This window comes from Falco peregrinus, chromosome 3 (genome assembly GCF_023634155.1).
Source record: "Falco peregrinus isolate bFalPer1 chromosome 3, bFalPer1.pri, whole genome shotgun sequence".
Classification (NCBI taxonomy): domain Eukaryota; kingdom Metazoa; phylum Chordata; class Aves; order Falconiformes; family Falconidae; genus Falco; species Falco peregrinus.
The window spans coordinates 118,847,028-118,871,082 of record NC_073723.1 but is presented as its reverse complement, the minus strand read 5'-3'; the positions used below and the strand labels follow the sequence as shown (position 1 = coordinate 118,871,082).

Below are 24,055 nucleotides of genomic sequence, written 5' to 3'. Positions count from 1 at the left end.
AAAAAAAAAAAAAAAAGGCAAAACCCAAGAGCCATCAACCTGGCTTTTTTTTCTCAATCTCACTACGTCCATTAGAGTTGTTTTCTTCTTAAATTCTTTAAATTTTTTTTTTGTCTTTTCTTTGTTTGCTTTATGAGTTTCATCCAAGTTCAAATGTAGCAGTTCAGAAAACAGTGCACTGGATCATCTTTCCCCCCCCCAGTGCTATCTATAGTGACCGGGAAAAGCTCCCACCAGGAAGAGGGAGGGAGACAGCACGTTATTTCCGATGCTTCACTTCTTTTTCTGACGCTTTGGAGTCCCCGGCTGCGTGGCCGTTCCCTGTGCTGTTCATGAACATTTTATCCAGCCCCTTAAGGGACTCCACCAGGTAGTTCTGGAAGGCCGTGAGCGCTGCGCAGATGGCTGGGCCCCCAAAGCCGTGGGTTATCAAGCTGAAATGAGTCAAACAGCTCTGGACACCGGGCTCTAAGATGAGGGAGGGGCGGCTGTTCCCCAGCGGTGAGCGATCCTGGGCTATCAAGTCTGCAAACTCTTTGCAGATTTGCCTGAAAGAGAGAGGTTTGTGTTACTAGAAAGGCTGTTGGGAAGCTGCAGGGGTGTAGGTGTGTCTGGGGGTCCTTGTCCTGCTCCCTGCCCGAGCGGCTGCCTCCCTGCCGGGAGTTTTGGGCTCCAGCCCGGGGAAAGCCCCTGGATGCAGGGTCAGAGCTGGTGCAACTGCTGCTGCTGCTTCCAAGGGGCACGTTGTGGCAATGTCGACGTGCTCCCTGGGCTTAGGTTAACCTCTCCCAGGCAGGAGCAAGCCCTTCAAGCCACGTAGATTATTCACCTTGCTGCATATCTTTCAGATCTGTGTGCAGCACGGGAGACCATCTCTTCCCCGCAGAAGAGTATGCTTTTGGGGCTAATGCTGCCCTTCTGGGCTGTGGATATCTTAACGCACCAGTGGCTCATTGCCACCTGTACTCACTTGGTAGCCAGCAGCATGTTTTTCCTGGTGTGGAGCTCCGTGGGGTCGGAGTGCTGTCGGCACAGGTACTCTGCCGCCGCCTTGGCTGGGAACTCCGTTTCACACACGTACCCAAAATCCCGAGCCAGGTGAACGGCTTCACCTGTGAGCAGGACAGATTAACAAGCTGTGTCAACACCTGCGTGGAAGGGGGAGCGCTTTCTGTGGCAACTTCAGCCATCTCACTGGTGGGGCTGATTTCTGCTGGGATTGGAGCACTTTCTCAATTGCCACCCAAGAGCTCTCTCCACTCGGTGCAGAGACACCACTATGAGTTTCTTATACCCATCTGTCAGGCAATTAGTCTGCGTAGGTTCAAATGAACCACTGTCAACTCTAAACTGAAGCTGGTTCCTTCTTTTGCCAGCTTTTAAAAAAGCATTAAGGTGGTGCTGGTGTTAGAGCAGGATGAGGTGTGACTCTGGGCTGCTGCTCCGAAGGGCAGAACGTCAGAGATGTTTCTCACTTGGGTGCTTCCCTTGCTGCATCTTTCTTTCCCTATTTATTCCAAAATTTCCTTGGCCTCTCCAAATTGAGCTGAGATTTAAACAGGGGCTGGAGGGTGAAAAAGCGACCTTAGTCCCTGACTGCTAGACAAAACGGGGATGTGAGAAACGGGCAGAAGGAAGAGGTTTACATCCTCCCGCAGCGAGCAAGGGCCCTCGGGCTGGACGCGCAGGCAGCGTATCCATCACCCCGTGGAAATGCCCACCCATTGATGGAATTGATCCATCTCCAGGCGTCCCCGTGGAAATAATCAGAGCTGATGGCAATTGATCATGCCCAACACCCAAAATCCCGGTCGGGCAGGCAGAGCTAATTTGACTTGCCCCCCTGCTGCTCATATGTATTAAGCCATCCATCCTAATAGCATTAACCTAGATCCCACCACGGTCTCCCCAGCTCCCGGAGCTCAGTCTGTGAAGCCACATTATGGGGACTGGCCGTGCTTCCCTTATAACATCTCTTCATTTCCTTCTTCAACTCCGTCTCCACTTCATTTCCTCCTCCAAAGGAGCAAGTAAGGTAAACCTAGAGAATCAGAACTGCCGTTGTCTATAGGTTAAAAAACACTCAGAAAGTAATAGCTGCTGAAAAATGGTCATTGTGACACTAAAAAAGGGCTTCGGGACCTCATGGCGAGAGCCCAGGCTGGAGCCAGGATTTATTTCCTCCGTGAGTGTGCAAGAGGCTACACGGCTGATTGTCTCAAAGGCGATTTCGGTGCTGGCTGGGGGAGGTCGCAGACGGAAGGGACAAGGCAGTCGAGCTTTTGAAAGCGGTGTCACAGCCACGCAAGGCAGAGTCCAGGGGAGGAGAGCGCTCGTGGGGCACGGGCCACCGCAGGCAGAGGGGCCGCAGGAGCCTGTCTGATGCACGCTTCTTTCTGAGAGCTTAAGGATGTTCCTGAAGTTGAAATACAGCCCTGCTGCTCTCACAGAGCAGGTGCCCAAGGGAGGGCAAGTGCCTGGTGTACGTGGCGAGGGCTCCCGAAGGAAGCTGCGTTTCTACCTGCAGCCCCTGTGGTGCTTCCTGGGCTCCCCGTTCTCCTCCATCTATAGGAATGGCAGGGGATCAGTGTAAGAAAAAGTATATCGTTAGCACTCAAATAAACACCCAGTGTTTGTTGGGTTTTCTTAAATGAAAGGATGCTGGGGAGGCAGAGGGGAGAAAACAAATTAAACCAAGACAGCAAATGTCCAAGAAAGAGGGTGCCTGGGGCATAGGGGCACAAGCCAGTTTCTGCGTGCTGAGCAGTGACAATGCAATGGCACCTTCCTCTGGGTGAAGCATCTCCCAGTACCATAACACTTACGTGCAAGAGGAAATTACATCCATCAAGCACACACGGCACCGCTCTGTTATTTACTATGAGCTGGTAAGCAGTAACCAAAACATCAGCAGCCACCTGAAATCAAAATGTACGTTTCTTCCTTCCTTTCTTTCTTTCATTCTTTTCTTTCTTTTCTTTTAATGGAAATCAGCCTTTCATTCAGCACGAACCAACTGCCCTCAGTAACAACCTCCGCCTAATGAAGCGGGTCATTTAATTTGCTGGCAACAATGGAGATGATTTTCTATTCAGAAACTGCAGGCAGCTGCCTCCAACACGCTGGGTACAAACACAATGGATTCCAAAGCTCGGAGGGAGTCAGAGCTGTCATTGCATTTGTTTGCGTCCCGTGCCTTTTTCTCCCAAGAAGCGGTGGGGACATCATCCTTTCCATAGTGCGAGAAGTAGGAGGGGAGCAAATAAACACGCGGCTTTAAGCAGGGGCACCTCACGCATCGAGGCAGGTTGCGCGCTGCCTGCCGCGCGGTTTCCGTAGCTTAGCCCTTAATGCCACGCCCCGAGGACAGCTACTACAAACTTCACCTCCACCTGCAAGACCTCAGAGCTGTGCGGCATCTCCTCCAGGTTTCGCTTGTCCCCTGCCGTCCCAGGGAGGAGGGCAGGACTCCGACACGGGGCACCTCCTTCTCACGGGGGACAAGAGACGGACCTGAGCATGGTGATGGAGCCCGGACAGAACAGGGCGATGCTGGCCGAGGGCGGCACGGTGGGCAGCGCCTGAGTCGCGCCCTGAGTGCACGGTGGTACGGAACAGCTGCTAAATCCTTGGCAGCTTTGTTCAAGCTTTTTTCTGTTTGGTCTCTGTGAACCTAAGCGTTATTAGCGCTAGTTCGCAGGAACCAACGGTACCCTGAGCTATAGCCGCAAGGAAGCTCGCAGCCCCGTTCAGGCTGCGGATGCCTTTTCCCCATGGTCTATGACTGGTCCGACAGAAATGTCTGAGTTTCAGCAGACAGACGTGCTTGGATCAGCACGGAGACTTAGGGATATTTCCAGTCTCACTCGGTGGTGGCTGCTGCATACTTTGGTTTAAGCGTTCTTGTTTGTGGAAAGCTGCAAATGAAAGGGATTGAAGTTTCGGCACTCCCAGCCTCCGTGGGAGTGGAAAGCGACTCTTACCTTCCACGAGGGATGTCAGCAGGGTGACATTGGCAGCTTTGCGCCTTCCTGCAGGTAGATTTAGTCCGATTTTCTCTAACCTTTCCCTTAAACACCGACCCCCGTTTTTTGATTTTGCTCTGAAAAGAGAAAACGAGGGAGGAAAACATGACGATGTAATTAATGTTAAAAGAACTATAACTAATCTCAGTTTAAGCTTTTAGGTTTGCAAGGCAAGAAGAAAAAGCAACAAAAATGCTATTCCCCAATACACCACCCACCCGAATTTCTCCCGTCTGTTATCCTGAGGTGTAAGAGGTGGTGCTGAACACAAAGCTTGCTTCAGCATCACCTCCCATGTTCAGCCCTGTGCTGTCCCAGGGCTCTCAGGAGCAGCTTACCTGCGGAGGACTCCGCCGAGGAGAGAGGCGTTGAGACACTCGGGGGGCGAGAGCCTTCTCTGCACCTCCCCGACGGTCACCTTGTACTTGGAGGTGGAGCTGAGAAGAGAGAGACGGCCAGGCACGGAGCAGAAGACCTCGTTGGGATTTGTCACCCCTCCGATCAGGCCATCTTTGTTCATGGACAGGGTGGAAATGGTGGTGCCATTGGCCTTCGAGGGGATGGGCACTGGGAGACAAGGAAGGAAGAAAGAAGAGGAGATCATGGCTGAGAGAATCCCGAGCCAAGGAAGCTGCTGGGTGACTCTCCTGGCAGCTTTCTAGCCCCCAGCACCCGTCCGCCATCCGCAGACGTCAGCATGGCTGGCTGGGATATCTCAGTTAGTTCCTTATTTTCCTCAATAAAAGAAGAGAGGTGGGGTGATGAAACTAAAGAAAGAAAAAAACAATGGAAGAAACCTGGCCTCTGCTCTGCCTGCTTTCCCACGCCTCCCAGCTCTGCTGTAATTAAACCCAAGGGTTTGGGCTGGTCTGGAAGGCTGAGGACTGGCCGCAGCATCACTGTCTGGACCTGTGACCAGCTTCCCCTCCCCGGCTCCTCTGGGCACCCTGTGGCGGTGGGGTGGCGGGGCGAAGCGCTGGCTCATCATGCTGCCCTGGGTGCCGTTCCTCTCCCGGCTTTGGCACGGGATCACGGCTGCAGCCCAGCTCTGCATCCCACCGGACAGGCTCAACGGGGCTAAGCTGCATCCTTCACACCCTGCGTAAAACCCAGGAGATGCTGGGGTGGCCGGGAGCTGCGTTTGCCCCTGTGTGCCCGCAGGAACCAGGGGAAAGAGCTGCTTTGACTTCAGCTTTGGGATTAGCCCCACAACAAGCCACAGCCCTAAACTTTCCTCATCCCGGGCTTAAAGGAAGCTTGAGAAGATCAAGCCAAATTAATCCAGCACAAACTTCCTTTTACTTAATGGGTAAAAGTCAGTTAACACAAGAGGTCAGACTGCAGCGCCGCATCGGGCCTGTGGCATCGCACCCGGCACGGTGGGCACGGTTTTCCCATACGTCATTCCAGTAAGAAACATTCTTAGACGCAATAAAGGTTTATAGGTTAAAACTGTGGCTGAAACTTGTGCCAAATCTCTTTGGCTTTTATGTTCTGAAATTAATAACCAATTTAACTCTGGAAAAAAAGCAGGTTTTGAAAGAATCCAAAGAGGACTGCAAATGCCATCGCTCCAGATCATGCCGGCGCTGGCACGCCTTGTGGTTCCTTGGTAATGACTGTTCCACAATGCACATTCAGATGGTTCCTGCGAGTAACACAGCAACGAATACCAGGGCGAGATGCAGGTTTTATAAAGGAAATACACATGCCCAAAGTGAAACAGAAAACCCGAAAATTAATTGGGGAGGGTACATAGACTGAACCTATTAGGGGGCGCTTACAATCAGCATATTGTAAATACAGCTCAACAACTTGTTAGCGTGGCAATAAAAAAGTAGCACATGTTACATAAAAATGGGTAATGTTTTAAGACTAAAAGATGAATGGAAAAGAGCTAAGGTACGTGAAGTTTCCTCTCAGCGTGAAACTTGTACAAAGTCAGGGGACTGAAGGGCAGGATGCACTGGTGCCCTGCTGGAGTCAGCAGCTGCGGTGCCGGCATTTGCCAGGACTGGAGCCTGGTTGAGGGATGTTCAGGGAAGAACAAATAGGGGAACATCACCATGAGACGTAGGAAACCAGAGCTATTTCCAGGAAGCAGCAACTTCAAAGCTTTCTTCAACAGTCCCAGAACAGGTTATATTTGTCTCTAGGGGACACCCTTAAAATAAAAAGTCAGAGCATGTTTTACAAACATCCATGCATTGCTGCCAAGGCGTGTGTCACCTCGGGTCCCGGCACCCGGCGGATGTGGGTTCTGCTGCAGCAAGGGCCACCCCCAAACCAGACACCCCTGGAGAGCAGGTGTTGCTTGTAGTACCATATACTTTGTCTGTCCACCAAGAGCTCTGCATAATTTATTTACTTGCATATTTGTGCATGCCTGAGATCATGCGGTGGCGTGCATTCAAGCCGCATGCGTGGCTTGGGACCTGCTTACACACGAGGGACTGGGCAGCCATGCAGGAGAGAGGGGAATCGTGCCTCGCCACACATGCCCGTGACACACGGCGTCTGGGGAAGAGGCAAACACCAGAGCCTACGGAAAACCGGGCTGGAGGTCTGTCCAATGCAAGTCGCCCACGCGTGCCGGCAGCGTGCGGGGCTGGGAAGGCACGGATGGATGCTGATGCACAGCATGGAGACACCACAACACTTTTGAAACACACACTGGCATGATGCTACTGTCAGAAACAAATCCCCTTGAAGGCTGTAACCCAGAGCCTTCCGCTGCCAAGGTTAATGCCGGGGCGGTCAGGTCAGCCCTGCTCCGTGCCACAAGCAAACCGTGCAGGCAGCAGCACCGGGCGCCCGGAACAGAAGGTGAACATTGGCATTGCTCTTCTGCCTCGAGGCCTCAGCCGAGGCCAGAGCCCTGGCACATTCGGCACATGCCAGCGTGGGACAGGGCCGCCCGTGGCACGGAGAGCTGGCACCCTCAGCGGCGGGGCGCAGGGGGTGCCAAGGGAGGGAGGGAACGGGCGGCTGGCCCAGCATCACGCAGAGGTTAGCGGCAGCGCTGGAAACTGAGCTGGTCTCTTGAGTCCTGTAACAGTGCTTCATCCATTAGACAACGTTGCCTCAATACAAGAACAAACATAGCCACATTCGCCATTAATTATTAATGATTGTTATTTGGCCTCACCTGCTGCTGTTTGCCTGGTCTGATCTGCAGCTTGTTTGCCCATAAACATGCTGCAGGAGGGAGACAAGCTACCATTAAAGCCTGACAGCTTTGTTTCCTTGGCTTTTGGGGAACCAAAATTGTCTCTTGTCATCTGAGTAAACCAAAAGTCCCCCTCGATCTTCAGTTGCTGCTTTCCCGTTCCCGCAAGCAGCAGGTGATCGGAGCACCTGAGCCAGCCTGCAGACAAGAAGGAAGGATGAGACCACCGCGGGTCGGCACAGCACGCAGCCGACAGCCCAGCGCCCCGGCGCGCCAGCACGCCGACCCCCTGCACCCGCTGCCACCGCGGGCGGGAGCCACAGCACCCTTCCAAACCACGAGGGGTGCATGCAGGCACTTGGCCCCGCTGGGAAGCACGACGTGCTGCTTCGCACAGCCTCGTGTCCAGAGTTCGGCCCAGCCACGGGGCAAAAATGGGGTTTTCACCAGGAGGTTTCTGAGGACGCGAGTGGGAGGCACTCGGTGCTGCTGTGCCCGAGCGGAGGAGCAGCTGGGCAAGGCACAGACCCCAGCCCCACGCGGCACTTTGCAGCTGGGAATAGAACCGTCACGTGGGTGTCACTGCACTGCTCGTCCCTTCTGAGGTGCCCTGGGTTCAGGCTTGGCACGGGGGCAGGATGACACCTTGCTCTCAGTGAGCTGGTCTCACCCTGCTCATCCCCACGGCATCGGTGTGGGCAGGCTCAGCTCCTGCTCCTGACCGCGGAGGATGGGGTTTGCGGCAGAAACACACCCCAGAGATGCTCATTCACACGGGGAAGGACCGACGCATCACGCAGGCTGACGAGGGAAGGGTTAGATGCTGGTGCCCTGGTGCTCAGCCCCCTCCCTCCAGGCCTGATGAGTGGGACAGGGCTCAGCTGGGCCACCCCACCCCAGGAAGCTGTAAAAGGCAGGGCACAGGCTGCCTCTTCCTCTGCAAGGCTGTGTTTGGGTTGATTCAACAAAGAAAGAGGAACAAGAGGCCACCAGTCTTCTAGCAACAGTTTACAAAACTCCTGGGGAGTTTGCAGTCTTTTTTTCTTATGTCTATCTTTGCTGTCTGCTATTATTATTATTTCCAAATTCATTTCCTAATTCGCACATGAGCTCTGTGAGCTGCGGGATGGATGGGTGAACAGAGGGTGAGCTGGGGAGCCTGGGGCAGTGCTGGGGGAAATCTGTTCCCAAAAGCCAGGAGCTGTAGCCAGACCCACCGGTGCTGGTGGCCTCTGAGCAGGAGCCTTGTAGCAAAGACGCAGCCAAATCTGGTGGAGCGAGAGGGTGAGCATCCGTGTTGTGCTACTGGGAGACGTGTTCAAGCCAGAAAGACTGGCGGGGGGGCTTTTGAGATAATGAGCTGCCACGTGGGTTAGTGTTGCCTGGGGAGCTGGGGACAGCAGGGGAGAGACTGAAGCCCTGGGCATGGTGCTGGTGGGGTGAGACACTGGAGAGAATGGAGATGTGTCTGCATGGGGGAAGGGTCAAAAAAAGACATCTCAGTCTGCTCCCTGAACCCCCTCGGTCGCTGGGGCTTGGTTGCTTCACTTTGTCTCCCTAAAGTTTTTTTGCTCTTTAGTTACCAGGTCCTCCCGAGAGTTTTTTTCCCCATGGGAGGGTTGCTTAGTTCACAGTAATCCTGCTACTTCTAATTCAGAAATCCAAAAGGCTTTGATTGCTGTTGCTGATGCTCGGCTCCTCGCCTAGAGGTGAGCTTGGCTGCAGATTTCACAAACTAAAGCCCCAGTGAAGCACCTGGACCTGGCGAGCCTCCGCTTGTGGGGATGCTGCAGCTGGGCTGGACGCAGGCAGGCACTGCGGGGCTGCATGGCACACGGGTCAGAGGGATCTGATTTGAAAGGGAAAACTGATGTTGAAACAAGATTATGTGGACAGACCTCAAAGAGCTTCACAGGTTGCTAATCCCCAGCCCGGTGCTGGTTACAGGACCAGCCACTTCAGTCATTAACTTGCTCCCAGTGCCTGTGTGAGCTGGCTCGTTATTGCAGCTGGGGAAAATTGAGGCACAGAACAAGTTAAATGATTTACCAAAGATCAGGTCTGTGGGCATGACCTGAATGCACACGCTCCCGGTCTGTGGGAATGCTTTTCCAAGCAACCTGGGTTTTAACTATCGCCCAAGTGTTAGGAAGCGCGGTATAGAAAACTGATTAAGGATGGCCTCCAGTTTTGTAACTCCAGACTTTCTTTTCAGTGCTGTGAAATAGTTGTTTGCCACAGAGTCATCTTGTCTTGTGATGCTTTTGTAGTTTGAAGCGGAGAATGGCAGCGTATCAATAATCGGTGTATGGTGCCTCGCTGAACGCGGGAAGGGAAACGATCCTCGTGGCACAACATCACGGGAAGCATTTCCATGGGGCTCGGCATCTCGCTGCTGCCTTGAACGCTGCGAGGCAGGTACCGCTTCCAGTACATTATGTGTTTCATGTGTGCATCAAGCAGCAGCAGCAGCGTGACACAAACTCCCGTGTGAGTCGGTGCTCCGCAGCAGTTACACGTGGCTTTGGCTTCCCTTTGAACCCACGAGGCCTGGGATCTCCCACCAGAGATGCCTTTTTCATGCTGAGTCAGGTCTAGTTTGTCTTTTAAACATACCCTGGGTGTAACTGTCAGGTGATGAAACTCGCACCACTCTTTTGCTGTGGCGTGAAAACCCCTGATTCAGAGAGAGCAAGCAATTTCAAAACACATCCTGGTTTCAAAGAACACCAAAGGCTTCGTCCCTTGATTTCCCTGAGCTGGAGAGCACCCTGCGTGTGGCTGTGTCCCCGCAGCCGGGGGAGGCTGCAGCCGGCTCCCTGCTCTGCCAGGGAATTGTTTTATGACACTGGGCAGGTCACCCCCTCGGTCTGGGCTTGACTGTCTCCAGCAACAAAATGGAGATAATATCATCCACCTGGGAGGGATGCTGTGATACCCAGTTAAAACTTGCCAAGTGCTCCCTGGATGAAGGATTTCTCCAGGTGAGAAGTCCCTGGGTGGTAAATGTAGCCAGGAGTCAGTCCAGTGCCCAAGCACAGGACATGATGATGGTCCCTGCAGGTGCAGACAGGCATGCCATGGCAAGGCAACCCCTGTCAACACGAGAGCCTGATACCTCCGGCGATGCTGCAGGAGCAATGGGATGCCACAGCCTGGTCTCTGGGAGGGCTTTTCAGGAGATACTGGGCAGAAGCATGAATGAGAAGAAACAACCACCACTGAACTGATGATGGCTCAGTTGTGAGTCTAGTGGATGGAGTAAGGAGCCTGGTGCCTTCGAGCTGCCCCAAGATAAAGCATAAAGCTTCTGACGCTTTTGTTCTGGTTTGCAGAGGCGGGTCCCTCGGCTTTTAGGTTCCAGGTACAAAGAATATGGAGGAAAAGAAACCCGTTCTTCAAAGGCCTTTGCCTAGGAACCTAGAAAGTATTGGAGAATCTCCAGCTTTCCCCCTGAGTTCCAGCCCAGACTGACCCACAGCCCCATGCCTCTGCTGCCTCATGGTCTGGGGTGATGATGCTCCGTCCCTGGGCTCCTGCACTGCCTCTCCCTTCCCCGTCTGCATTCACAAACATTTATGTCTGAAACTACCACAATCATTCCTGAAAACAGATGCTTTTACATGTAAATATTCAGTGCAAAATGTATCTGCAGCCTGGGCTCAGGCTCTGTGCGTGGGTGCTGCCAGGAGCTGTGGGATCACCGTGCTTTGGGGGCTGACTGCACACCGTCAGCTTTTGGTTTTAAGGGAAAAAGAGACTTTACCTACAAAAAGACAAAGTACTGACTCATTTCCATATGAGAAATGTGCTACCTGCTTGCAAAATGATTTGTAAGCAGGAAAATTTGTGGTACTTGGAAATGAAATTGCTTATCATGGTGTTATTTGCTCAGTTTCATTTCCAGCTGGAGCTTGGGGTGCTGCAACGGGGGAAAAAACAAGTCCAGAGGGAACATGCAAATCTCTGCCCGTCTTACAAGTCTGTTTTCTTCTCTCCTTAGATACATTACAGGTAAATCCTCCTCCTCAGCCACGTAGAGTCCCTGGATATTGGAGCTTTTGTTGCAACATCTCTTTCAAAAGTGGGAGTGTGCTAGTTTAGATTGCATTTTAAAGACGTATCGGTTAATCCTTTTAGGAGACTACCTGGGACAAAGCAATCTCTCATCTTCAGGTACAGCACTGTCTCCAGCCACCCCAAAAGCATCTCAGCCCCCCCCCGGTCCCCATGCATGGCCATGCACCGCTCAGCTTGGCTGCGTCGGGCATTGCTGCGGGCTCAGGGCAGCCCCCCAGTAAAGCTGTGGGAGACCTGAGCTGTGCTGCCCTGCAAGGGGACACCTGGGCAAACCTCTTTCGGCCACTCCTTGCTGAGGTTTTGCTTCCACGATATTGCAAGCCCAGTGATGAAGCCCCCGAGCCCCCCGGGCTGTGTTCCCTGGGTGTCCCCGCAGCTCTGCCCCTCTCCGGGCAGGCAGCGGTGGGGGGTGCTGGCCGGTGGGTGCTTGTGCGTAGCCCCTGGTGAAAGGTGCTCCAGCAAGGCGAGGGATTACTGTTTTCAGGAGGGGCCTTCAGTGAACTAATCTAACCTTCGTTTGAATGTCTCTGATGTAAATTATAAGATGGAGATATATACAGGCAGACGTAGCTGCGTGTGGGTGTAAGCCAGAGGCAGCTGCTCCTACCACGGCTTGAAAAGCCCTTTTTCACCGAGGAGGTGCTGTGGAGTTCAGCTGCTTCGATTTCCTGGTGTTTCAGCAGAGAGGTATTTATTGATGGTCCGGGGAAGGAGGTCAGTGCCATCAGCTATATTTCAAACCTGCAGCCTGTAATTATCCTTTCTTCCCAGAGGGGATTATACAGGTATTTTCTTTATCTTGAATGCACAACCTGAACCGAGTCCCCATGTCAAAGAGCCTCTCTAGGAAACGCTGTAATCGGCTCGGAGGCCTTTTCAAATGGAAGGATGGAAAGAATCTTGTTTTTATCTCTGGGCTTTCCAGATTGCCGAGTCCTGATAGGGAAATGGATCTTGGACCCTCGCGAGAAGAGAGGGAGCAGGGATACAACTCCACAGCCTCAAATTATTCCCATGAGAAAGCTAATCAGGAGAGGTCCCATGCCTATGCAAAGCTCCTGTATTTAACAGTTTGTTTCCCATGCAAATCAATACATTAGGTTACAAACTAAATGTTAAGGTGCCATGTGATATTAATTGCATTTTTCTTTCTGTGCCTCTGTTTTACCCAGCAAAGTATCTGCCACCATGTGTCACCGCAGGTGTCTCCTGGGGGGCTTGGGGACAGATCGATGGGGCAGGAAGGTTCAGCCACCCCAGACCAGCAGACACGATGGCTCGGTGAGAGACAGTACCGGCTTAATACCTTGTGTCTTGGTAGGAATGGCCAATCAATATAATCACAAAATTCACTCAGACCTGCCACAAAAGCACCCTGTGCTCCCTCAGGACTGGGAAGGGGATTAGCAAGTGGTCTGCTCATGTCAGCTCATGCATTTCCCTGCTTTACTGTTTGGGAATGACTCGGCCTCAGATGTGCTGCTTGGTCAGAATAGCTTGTGAAATTTTTTGGAAACAGCTCACAAACAATTTGTTGTGCCTTTCCACACATTTCCCTGCTGTGCTTCATTTTATGGACTGGGCTGTGCTGTCTGGGGAGCCTCTGATGTCGAAGCCTGGACAGTAACCTCAAGAATACCCCACAGGAAAGCAGAAAATATCAGTGATTAAAATGTCCTCCTAACGAGTGAAACCCAAATGCTCGAACCTTTGCCGGAAATGAATGAGAAAGGGTTTGGTTTCTGCTTTTGAATGTTGAAGTGGATTTGCAGGTATTTATTGCACATGGGTTTTGCTTTTTGTGGAAAGAGCCGCTGTGGTGCAGCAGCATCCCCATCCCCTCCTACCGCTGCGCTTCACTCCCACCTCTGCGACTTCATTTGAAAAGTCAGTTTAATGGGGTAATTCAGATTATTTCACTCCCCCTGCTTCAAAATTATTTTTTTTTCCAAATCTGAAGCTAATCCCTTTCCTCTTTACGTTAGGAAAACAACAACTATTTAAAATTCAGCTCAATTACAAGCTGCTTTGGGTGGACCTACGTAGCTCTGCTTGCTTGGAATTCGCGTGTTTCACAGCACAGAACACGCAGGTGTTGGGAAGGCAAGAACTGGAAGGGGAGGCTGGAGAGCCCGAGGATTTAAGCCAGAGGAACTGGAAACCTGTGCTGCTCCGTGCTGATGCCAAGGAAAGTTTCTCCTCCAAAGTCACCCAGCCTGGCACACCCGCCGCTGCTCTGCCCTGTAGCATTAACCATCACAGGTTTATTCATTTAGCAGCACAAACTCCCATTACATTTTGGCAACCAGTCTATGGGATCTTTATGTGTTTAAACAGTATAATCCATTTTACAGTAACATGCTTGAGAGGTTTTCCCTGTATTCCCTATAGAAGCGCTGAATTTGTGCGGCTTGGATCTACATAATCTAAAAAGGGAGAACAAAGATGCAGTGTCTTCCGTGAGCGGTGGCGGATCCCATGTAAGCCACGGTGATGTTGTTATCAATTTGTTAAAATGTATTTAGATCATTGAAGGGCAAAAGACCCTTCAGCAAAGATTAGACATTAATAATAATAATAGAAAAACACTTCTCCTCGTATAGAACTTGCTGCCAATCCGCAGAGCATGCGGGAGGGTTTTGATCCGAGCTTCAGACCGCAGTAGTGCCGGCGGGTCGGTTCACCTGCTGCTCCGGCATCGCCAGCTCACCCGGGGATCACTGGGGAGAGGTGCTGCTCGCCCACTATCCCACAGACAATACTTTTCCTTGCTCGGGAGATGCCCTGGGCTTCTAACCCCTGCGTATTGGCGGGATGCCGGGCAAAGCAGACGTGTTGCAGCCTGGGCACACACCGGGGAACACCTCTGCGGTGGCACAGGAGCCACCACAGTGAAGGAGCAACGTCCACATCTTCCCCTGGGCAAAACAACCCCTACCAGCCACAGAGAGAGCGTCAGGAGAGCCTGGCCAGCTGTGCGAGGCACATCTGCACACAGGGGACTGCGGCGCAGCTTTTGCAGCATCTACAAGCTCTCTGATGACGCTCCTTCAGTGACTGCCCTCATCTCTCACTAACTCGGATCTTGTGGTCGAAGCAACCCTGCGTACCCTTGGTGGGATGCTCTGCTCGCACCCCGCCAGCCCCGGGACTGCAGCCCCATGGGGCCACCTCGGGGCTCCCAGGGAGCCCTGGGGACATGGCAGCCCCACACAGCCACCTCACTGGGGACACCGCTTGCTCCCTGCGACCTGTTTGACCAGTCCAGAGGGAATAGGGCCTGACCCGCTCCCTCGATTGCTGGCGCCTTGGCACTGGGGTGACTGATGCCAGATAAATGCCTGAGATAGAGGGTGGGGAGCTCGGCCCGGCTGGAATCCCAAGCACGCGCTGCAGGAGCTGCGATGGTTTTTTCGGCTGCAAAGGTGAACCTGCTGACAGCTGCCCTGGCTCCTCAGCTGCTGGCAAGCTGTATTCTGGGACATTTAATAGCAATGGGTAGCTTGGTCTCATTTCTAGCAATTCCTCCTCACTCCCTGGTGCTTCTCTGCTCTTTTCCACCAAGTCACAACACTTTAACCTCTCCCCAACCCAAAGGCGATACCCGGACACAGCAGAGCTGGGTATGGGACAAGGCACAGAGAGGAGAGCTGAGCGTGTAGCAGCTTCAAGCATTATATCCACATTTGCTAATTAGTTCCTCCATTAAGAATTAAAATAAACAAACAAATGGAAGGACAGCAAGAATGAGTAATTCCCTCGGATCACACAGGAAAGGGTGGGATGGTTTAGTGGTTAGGGTGCTAGTCTAGGACTTCAGAGAGCCTCGTTCAGGCTCTTCAAATAATTAAGACAGATTGCAAACGTGTTTTTTTTCTGAGATCACGTATCTTGGAATATTACTAAATGGGGGGGAATGGTCTACATTTGCTTCTGCTCTGCTGCAGACGCGGTGTGACCTGGGCTGGAGGCATATGAACCGGTCCCCGAGGGTCTTGCCTGTGTTGGTGCTGCCATGGGTGGGTGCCTGTGGGACCCTGGTGAGTCACACGCTGGCTGTCTGGCACATCTACAGAATTAAGATCTCAGAATTAAGACCTCCCTTGTGGGGCTGATGTGCAGACAAGCACCACAGGGTGCGTGTCACCCAGCTGAGGCTGTTCCTGCTGACCCTGCTGCCAGCCCACCGGCGGACAGCCGTCCCTGTGGAAGCTGGGGCTGTGGCATGGCAGCGATCCGCCGCTCAGAAGGATGGAAGCATGTGCTGTGCTCTTCCCCAGAAGCTTTAATGCCTTTACACAGCTCTTCAAATTACAGAGGGAGCACCAGGGGTGGCTGGGGACAGCCCGGCCCCTGGTGACCCCTTTGCCCACGAGTGGCGACGGCTGCAGCCCTGCCCGGCCAGCAGGGTCTGAGCACCGGCCAAACCACCGAGCTGCAAAACTATCCTGCAGCCCCAGAAAAGGAGGTAGAGGTGCTCCACGCCAGCCCATCCCATCCACGGTCCCTCACTCGGAGCCGTCCCATGGAGAAACCTCACCTGGGCTCCATCTCCGGGAGGAGAAGGGCTGTAGTTTTGACTCACAAGCCACATGCCGAATAGCAACCCAAGCTGGCTTTTCTGAACCTACCCTTTAAGAGCTGCTCTTTATTTCTAACAAAGAAAAAAGAATTCATTTAAAAACATCTAATTAAACAGTAAGTCATGACAAGGTACATGAAACTTGGAGATAACACATGCCTGGGAGGCAGTGGGGAGGTTGAGACAAAGCCCAGCGCCTTCACCGGTACCCGCGTGTGTTATCTCACACGAACACACACCTGGTTTTATCCTGGTGCAATTATAGGGCATTAAAAATATAATTTTAATGGAGGAATGGTGATCTGGATGCAGTTCAGAGTAAAAACTTTCTTTTAAGTTGCTCTGTTTGATTAGTAGGTGTTCCTGCCCCACACGCCTGTGTGCGCGAGGGAGAAGTGCCCGGATCGGGCGGTGTGACTGTTCTGATGAACGCTGTATCTCGCGGTGTGTGCGAGGGCTTGTCTGAACTTTGAAGCCTTTGTGAGCAGCGCTAAGACAGCAAAGCCTCCAGTCAAGACCCAGCTTGTCCCAGGTGAGCCCCTTTTCCCACTCAGGCACACTACCGCCACAGATAAAGCTGCAGAGAGCCGGGAGGGCTCTGCCGGCCGAGCTCAGCACCATCTGACTGGAGTCCAAGCACCTCCACCCACGTCCGTGGACAGTCTTATAAAAGATGTGTCTTCACAGCCCCAGGTGTTTTACGGGATGACCTCATTTATTACCTTTGCTCGTCACAGGAAATGATGTTTATCTAATCTACTATTCTTTCAGGATGACTTTTTTTTTTTTTTCCCCTGCCACATCTGGCTTCACGCGGCATTTCTTACAGCTCAATTCCTCGCTGCACCGAAACAAAGGAGAAATGGCACCGCTGCGGCCACGCCGGCACCCCAGTCCCACCGGCAGCCCCACACATGAAGCCCACGGGGAGTTTTTGCTTCCAAACCTGGAGCTCGCGTGCGGTGGCAAGTGGATCTGAGGCTCTCGGTCTTAATCTCCCTCCTCTGCTGCATTCTTTAGTAGTGACAGCTACTTCTTGCAATATTTCTAAATGTGGGCTCGGAGCACTCTGAGGCACAGCTTTCCATCCATCTGTCCAGCATCCAGCCAAACAGGTCCGCATTCCTCAGCAGAAACGCTAGCCCTGCCACTCCGGAGCAGCTGAAAAGCTTCGGATGGAAATTCAAACAAGTCACAAACACGAGGGAGAGCGCAGCGGCCAAATCCTGCTGCCTCAACGTGAAGCCAGGGGAGCTCGATCCCCACTCTCCATGCAGCGCCCGTGTGCCGTGCATGCCTGAGTGCCGGCGTGAACCCACGCGGGCTACACCCTGCTCTGTCTCTACTCCAGGTTGTAAAATGCCACAGCCAAAATTCTTGCCCGTGAGCAGGGTGCGCAGGCCCCTGCGGCTCTCCCCGCTCCTGCTGCTTACAGGGCCCCATCTCTCAGGACCCCAGGCTGCTCCTGCGCCCAGCGTGCCCCCAGGTGCTGGGGAAGGAGATGTGTATTTTTCTTTGTAATAAAAAGGCTCTAGCAGAAGCTTTCCGCTGATCCTGAAAGGATGTCAAAGCAATAAAACCCCTCCTTATTTTATGACCAAGCTGCAGGATTTTTTTTGCTACTGAGCACAGTGGCAAAAACACTGGAGTTCATCGACAGAAAATCCCCCTCTCCTCGCCACACCGAGGGAAGGAGCAGGACCAGCTTGGGGCTTGCTGGGAGTCTCCAGGCATTTCTCTGGTGGGATTCACGTCCAGCCATGAGTAGCTGTCCCAGGAATCCAAACACCAGGGCAGCAGGTGAACAGAGCAGAAAATGCCTGTAGCTGCTGTAGCCTAAAGCAGCCAGAGACCCCGACTAAACTTTTTCAGGGTTCATTTTACCGTTTTCAAGTCAAATATATTCCTGGTCTTATATAAGTGCTTGGGAGGGAAAAAAAAAAAAAAAAGAAAAAAAAAAGGGAAAAACCCAACAAGACCGAAACAAATAAAATTAAATAAAAAGATACAGAAACCCATTTCTAAAATACTTGTGAAAAACAGGGAGAACGAACGCACGTACATACAAAGGCTATTCACAGAAGCTCTGCTGTCCTGTCCAAGATTTTATCCATTTAATTCCTAAACTAAATATATCCCCCCTTTGTCACGCCAGCACGGGGGGAAGCTCGTCCTCCCTTTCCCAGCGCTGCCTCCCCCCCCAGCACCCCGGGACCCCAGCCCCACCACCACCTCAGGGCTGGTCACGGGAACAATGACCCGGGGCCAGTCCCGAAAGCACCGGTGGGCACCGAGTCGGGAGCACCTCATTTCAGCCCGGACACCCCTCGCCACGGCGGGACCCCCGGGCCGCCCCCCTCTTCCTCCTCCACTTGCTACATGCGAAGCTACCTGCAGCAAAAGGGGTGTGTGGGGGAGAGAGCTGCTGGCGCGGGACACCCCACCACCCACCCCGTATCAGCCCTCAGATCTCCCCCTAAAATCCCCTGTCGCGATATTAACTGCGGAGAGCCTTGAAGTTTATTGAAGAAGGAAACGGGGAAAAGAGCAAACAGGCGGCTGGGGGCATCGGGAGCCCCCTCCATCTCCCTGCTCCTGCCCCCCCCCCCCCCCCCCATCTCCTGAACATCCCCCCGGCCCCGGAGCCCCTCCCCGGGGGCTGCTGGCCGCCCGTTTGCTGCTGCTTTGGACGGGGGGTCCCCGCGCTCGGCTGGAATGAAAAGCGCCTCCGAGCACCGGAGTTAAAAGGTGGCTTCAGGGATTTGGGGCAGGTGATTAATATTTTGTTGAACCAGGACAACAGTATCTCGGTAACTAATTAAGGAGAGATTTATCTGTTTTCACATGCACAGATTTATATCAGGTTTCTGTCCGACGGCCATCCCGTCAGGAATTCCGGGATTAATCCTCCCCGGTGCAGTATTTGAGAATCTCGGCGCGATTTATGATAAAACTGCGCTTTTTCCCGTTGACCCTCCCTCCCCACGGGGAGAATCCCCTGCCGTCCATTTGCACACCTCCTGCCTGCAAACCGTTTATTTTTTTATTATTATTATTATTTTATTCGAGTGTAATTCATTCCGGCCTCGGGGTCCGAGGCTTCGCCCTGGGCTCACCGCTCGCCCCCGTTGCGGCAGGGAAGTAAGAACGACGCTGTATTATATATTAAAAATATATATGTGTGAAAAATTTAAATCAAGCAGACTGCAAAGTAATTCATTCGAGCGGAGGGCAGCGGCGCTTGCCGCTCCAACACACCGCCCGGTAGGTCGGGACCCGCACGGCACCGAGCACCGCTCCCCGGGGCAACCGGGGCGACCGGCCCGGCCGGGGGCTGCTCGGGGGGGCCGCCCGTGTCCCCCCCGCCCCCGACAGATGCTTTGAGTTTGTCCATTTCTCAGCTGCTGCGGTAAATGGGGGGGGGTTGGGGTGCCGAGCAGAGATGGGGGCACCCTGGCAAGCGCATCGCTCTCGAACCCCGAGCGCTCTCCCAAAGGTAGTTTGCATCTTTATGCCGAACACAGCAGGGAGGGTGGAAAAAAAAAAACCACCAACAAAACCAAACCAACACCAAAATTAAACAATAATAATTTTAAAAAAAAACCAACCAAACAAAACCCAAGAGAACCGGTGGAAAGAGCAAGAGTGGGAAGAGCAGAGGGGCTGCAGACGACTGCAGCCACAAGCCCAACTTTTAGCTGGGTTTTTTTCCTTTTTTTTTTTTTTTTTTTTTAAATAAAAGAGACTAGAGGATCTCTGGCACTAAACAACAACAAATCCTCCCGATGGGAGACGAAAATTTCGAAGGAATGGCGCGTTTTGAAAAAAAGGAAAGGGGGGAAATCAAACCAAAATCAAACCAAAATCAAACCAAAATCAAACCAAAATCCGAACCCACGGCAACTCCAACCCAACTTCCAGACAAATACTGGCATTTCGGCACCCACGGCCGGCGCGCACACACCCCGCAGCTTGTGGCAACCATTTCTCAGGCAAGGATATTTAATGGAACGCCTCTCATGTGTTCTAATTAAAGCTAAAATAATTACGGTCATTAATGCTTCACTGAAAGGCCGCGTGTAATGAAGCTGCGCTCTTGGAATAACAATTTCCACGGAAAGGGGGTCGGAACGCACCGCGGGCGCGGCTCCCTCCTGCGAGTAACGATCGCGATAGGCGATGTCGGCGGGGGAAGAGCGGCACGATCGGGATATTTGTCCCGGGTTGCCGGGGCTGGGCAGCTCCCGGGGCTGCGGCCAGGCAGTGGGAAGCGGCCCCCGGCCGGGAGCGGGGCCGAAGCTCGCTGCGAGCTCCGGGTGCAGCCGGCGAGCTAAAACCTCCCGGTTTCGGCGGCGTTTCGCCGGAGCCAGCCCCCCCTCGGCCCCCGGGGCGCTCGGCCTTTCACCCAGCGACCCCGCACCCCGCTGGGCTGGGGGCACCGGGCCTGCCCCCGTTACCCCCTCCCGTTACCCCCCTCCGTCCAGCCCGCACGGGCCGCCGCCGTTTCGTTTGCCGGAGCCCGCACCGGGGAGCTGCGGTTCCACACGCCTTTTCCAGCCACGTATTTTTTCCTTTTGTAAAAACTGGCGGGGAGAAGCCAAGAGCAGCGCTTGAATAGTTCATACGAGTTATGGCCCCGAGCAGCCGCATAAATCGCTCACGTCCCCTCTGCTCCCAGCGATGCCCCGGTGAAGTTTTTATTAGAAAAATATTTTACGGAGTTGAGCTGGTTTATTAAGCACGGGGCTTTGTCTGGAAGCAGAGGGGCAGTTCAGCAGGTGGAGGAGAATCGGCAGTAAATTAGGAGAGGCGATGGGGGGCACCGGGCGGGGGGCACCGGCCGCCGGGCACCGGCCACCGTGCGGGACCCCTGCCCGCAGCCCCTCTTCCCCGCGGCGGCCCCCGGAGGGAGCGCCGGGCCTCCCCGCCCGTCCCCGGGGTAAAGCCCCGGTTCTGGAGCCGCAGACGGGGTCCCCCCGCCGGCCCGGGTTGGTGCCGAGGCGGGGGGCGCGTAGGGGATGCTACCCGGCCGCAGGGACGGGAAGCGCCGCTTCCCACAGCCGCGCCACCGCCTCGCCCCCGTTAACCGCCCCCTTCCCCCCGGTACGAGCCCCGCCGAACGGGCCCGCTTCGCCGTGGGCCAGCGCTTTCCCCGCCCGGGGCGGTGCGGAGCAGTGCGCGGCCCCGGATGCCTCCCCTGCCGTCGGGCGCAGGGCTCCGGCCCGGGGCGGCGGGACCGGGGGGCACCGGCAACTGCCGCCGGGCCCCGCCGGGGCATCCCCGGAGACTTCCGACGCGAACTGTCCGCGGCCGCCGGCGGGGCTGGTTCCCGGGGCTCCCCGATTGCCGGGGCCGCCCGCCCGGGCCCCTCGGTGACCGGTCCCGGGAAGGAGCGGCGGGCCGGGGGCGGGCGGACGCGCTGGCCCGCCGGGACCCGCCGCTTTCGTTTCAGTCCGGCCGGGGACAGCGGCGAGCCCTTCCCGACGGGAGGGGAGCGACCCCGCGGGACGGCTGGCGCGGGGGGAACCCGACGCGGGGGAGCCTCGAGGGCAGAAGAGGGGCGAGGAGCCCGGCCCGGTGCCGCGTCCCGCGGTGCCGCCGCGCTCTTACCTTTCTTGATCACGGACTGATCGAGCAGGTTCATTCCGCCGTCGTCCACGGCCTGAAAGCACCGAAGCAAGAGCCGTCAGCCGGCGGTTCCCGGTGCGGACGGGCACCGGCCGCTCAGGGCGTGGGGACAGCGCGGCCGGGACCCGGTCCACCCGCTGCACCAGGTCACGAGGAATCGTTAGGGCACGGGTAAGTCCCGGTAACGGGGCTCCCGGCCCGGCGGCCCTCCTTGCCCGGGGGTACGGACGCCGCAGGGCCCGTCCCGTCCCGCCCGCAGGGACCCCCTCACTCCCGCCCCGGGGCGCACAGGCGGCGGTAGGATCGGTCCCCGGGGTGCTGCTCCCGTCTCCCCCGGACGCCCTCCCCAGCCTCCCTCCGTCCCCCGGTACCTGGATGTCCTCGATGCCGTGGTGGCCGAGGCCGTGGAGGCCCAGCGGGCCGTCGGCGAGGCCGTGCCCGCCGTCGGGCAGGCCGTGCAGCAGGCGGGGCACGGCGGGGTACTCGCGGCGGGGGTCGAGCCCCAGGGCGCGGTGGGAGGGCGAGAGCAGCCCCGCGTCGTCCTGCCGGCCGCGCTGCGGGGGCCAGGCGGGCTGCTGGTGCTGGTGCAGGGGGCTGAGCGCCGCGTAGGGGTCCGCCAGGTGCGGGTAGCCGGGCTCCTGGCCCTGCGGGTAGGGCAGCGGCGGCTGCGGGTAGGGCGGAGGGAAGTAGGGCGGCTGGAAGTCGGCGGCGGGCGTGTGGCAGAGCGGCGGCGCCGAGCCGTAGGGCGCCTGGTTGAGCGCGGGCAGCTGCGGCAGGCGGGCCCCGGCCGGTGCCCCGGGCAGCCCCTCGGCGCGGTCCTGCGGCGGCGGAGACAGCGGCGGTGAGGCGGGCGCGGACCCCCGGCCCCGACCCCCCGGCCCCGGCCCGGCCCGACCCGCCCGCCCGCCCCCGGCCCGCACTCACCATGCCCGGGTAGCTGTGCACTAGCATCTGTGCGGGCCCGCGGCGAGCCCCGGGCGGGCCGGGCCCCGGGGGTGCCCCCGTCTCCGCCCCTCTATCCCGCCGGAGCGGCGTCTCCCATCGCCCGCCCGCTCCTCTGCGCCGGCCCCGACTCCATGCACGCCAGTTATAGCGGCGGGGGCGCGCCCGCCGCGCCGGGAGCGCGCGTCAGAGCGCGGGGCCGGGGACGCGCCGCCCGCTCCCGCGGGGCCCCGACGGCTCCCGACGGCTCCCGACAGCGGCCGGCGGGCGCAGCAGGACGGCGGCGGGAGGCGGCTGGGGCGGGGGGCGAGGGGAGCCCGCCGCCTCCGGGAGCGCGGCCGGTGCCGCTCCCCGCGCCGTCGGGCGGCCCCCCTCCTGTGTCGTGAGGTGTCGCTACCTCTCCCCCCGCCGGTGCCACCCGCGGGTCCCCCCGCCCCGGGCCGCGCCGCCTGAGAGCCCTGTCGAGGGGCGCCCCGGGCCGTGCCGGGGACCGAGCCCCGAGGGCCGGGAGGTCCCGTGTGTGCGGGCGGGCTGCGGGACCGCGGCGATGCTCTACGGTTTGACTTTATTAGCCCGAGCGGGCAGCGGGGTCCCGGCGGCAGCTGCAACCTCCGCCCGACGGCGGCTGGAGCGGGGCCCGGGGCCGGTCCTGCCGGGAGAGCCCGGGGGTCACCCGGTGGCGCTTCCCCCTCCTCCCCGAGGGGGAGCAGGGAGCCCCAGCCCGGGCCTGGGGGAGAGGGAGAAGTGTCTGGGGGTGCTCCGGGCCTGGCTCCCCCCGCGAGGGGACGGGCGGGAGGGCGGGCGCCGGGCGAGACAGAACCAGGGGAAACCGAGGAGCAATGACAGGCAGCGTGCCTGCCTCCCCGCCCTCCATCCCTCCCTCCTCCATCCCTCCCGCCTCCTCTCCATCCCTCTCTCGCCCTCTGCTTGGGCCCTCCCTCCGGGGCAGGGCGAGGCGGGCCCGCAGCACCGGGCACCGCGTGGGGCGAGGCGGACGGACGGGGCGGCCCTGCCAGCGGCACGGAGGGCTCCTCAGCGACACCCCACCCCCACCCCCCCGGGGGCTGCACACCCGCACGGGCACCCGCACGCTCGCACACCCCACACGCGCACCCCTGGACACCCGTGGCCGCACTGGGGGTGGCCGTGGCCCCGCGGGGTCCCCGCGGTCTCACCGTGCCACCCGCGGGGAGCGGGCTGCCCGCTGCTGCGCAGGAGTTTCCATTGGTGTCAGCGCGGAATTTGTGTGCGAGTGGAGAACAACCCCGTCACCCCCGACTGTAACGCACCGCAATGTGTGATCGACATTAACAAACACAATCCCACATTGCATTTAATTTAATTCCACTCTTCCTGCCCCGAGCTACAGCTCCCTTCATTTTCATTTTTCCTCTGAATTCCCACAACTCAGACCTCTTTGATTTCCAGGTTTAATTAACAATGCTCATTAAATGAATTTTTATTCATTTCTTTTAATATTACCCTGCCACCTGTCTTTAGGAGGCAAGGGCTGATCATTTATTCTAATTTATTTCTATTAAAGATGGCATTTAAGGGAGGGAGGAGGGATGTGCAGAGGTGTAAAGGGCTGATCTATTCAAATCTCTTCATCCCCCTCACATGCTGTTC

The 24,055-nt window shown here is 56.2% G+C and overlaps 1 protein-coding gene across 2 annotated transcripts; it reads right to left on the bottom strand.

Annotated features, from left to right (window-relative positions):
* Positions 1–22,547, bottom strand: TFAP2E (transcription factor AP-2 epsilon). 2 transcript variants are annotated; one of them, XM_055799990.1, is made up of 8 exons: positions 22,409–22,547; positions 21,856–22,302; positions 21,467–21,518; positions 7,174–7,392; positions 4,364–4,592; positions 3,984–4,102; positions 971–1,112; positions 1–548 (listed from the first exon to the last, which is right to left on the bottom strand). In XM_055799990.1, exons 1-8 carry the CDS (start codon positions 22,433–22,435, stop codon positions 260–262), a joined length of 1,524 nt encoding a protein of 507 aa, XP_055655965.1. In that variant the 5' UTR covers positions 22,436–22,547; the 3' UTR covers positions 1–259. The 2 variants fall into 2 exon arrangements, with proteins under 2 accessions (XP_055655965.1, XP_055655966.1); XM_055799991.1 differs by lacking the exon at positions 7,174–7,392 and having other exon boundaries at positions 2–548.
* Positions 22,548–24,055: the final 1,508 nt, after the last annotated feature.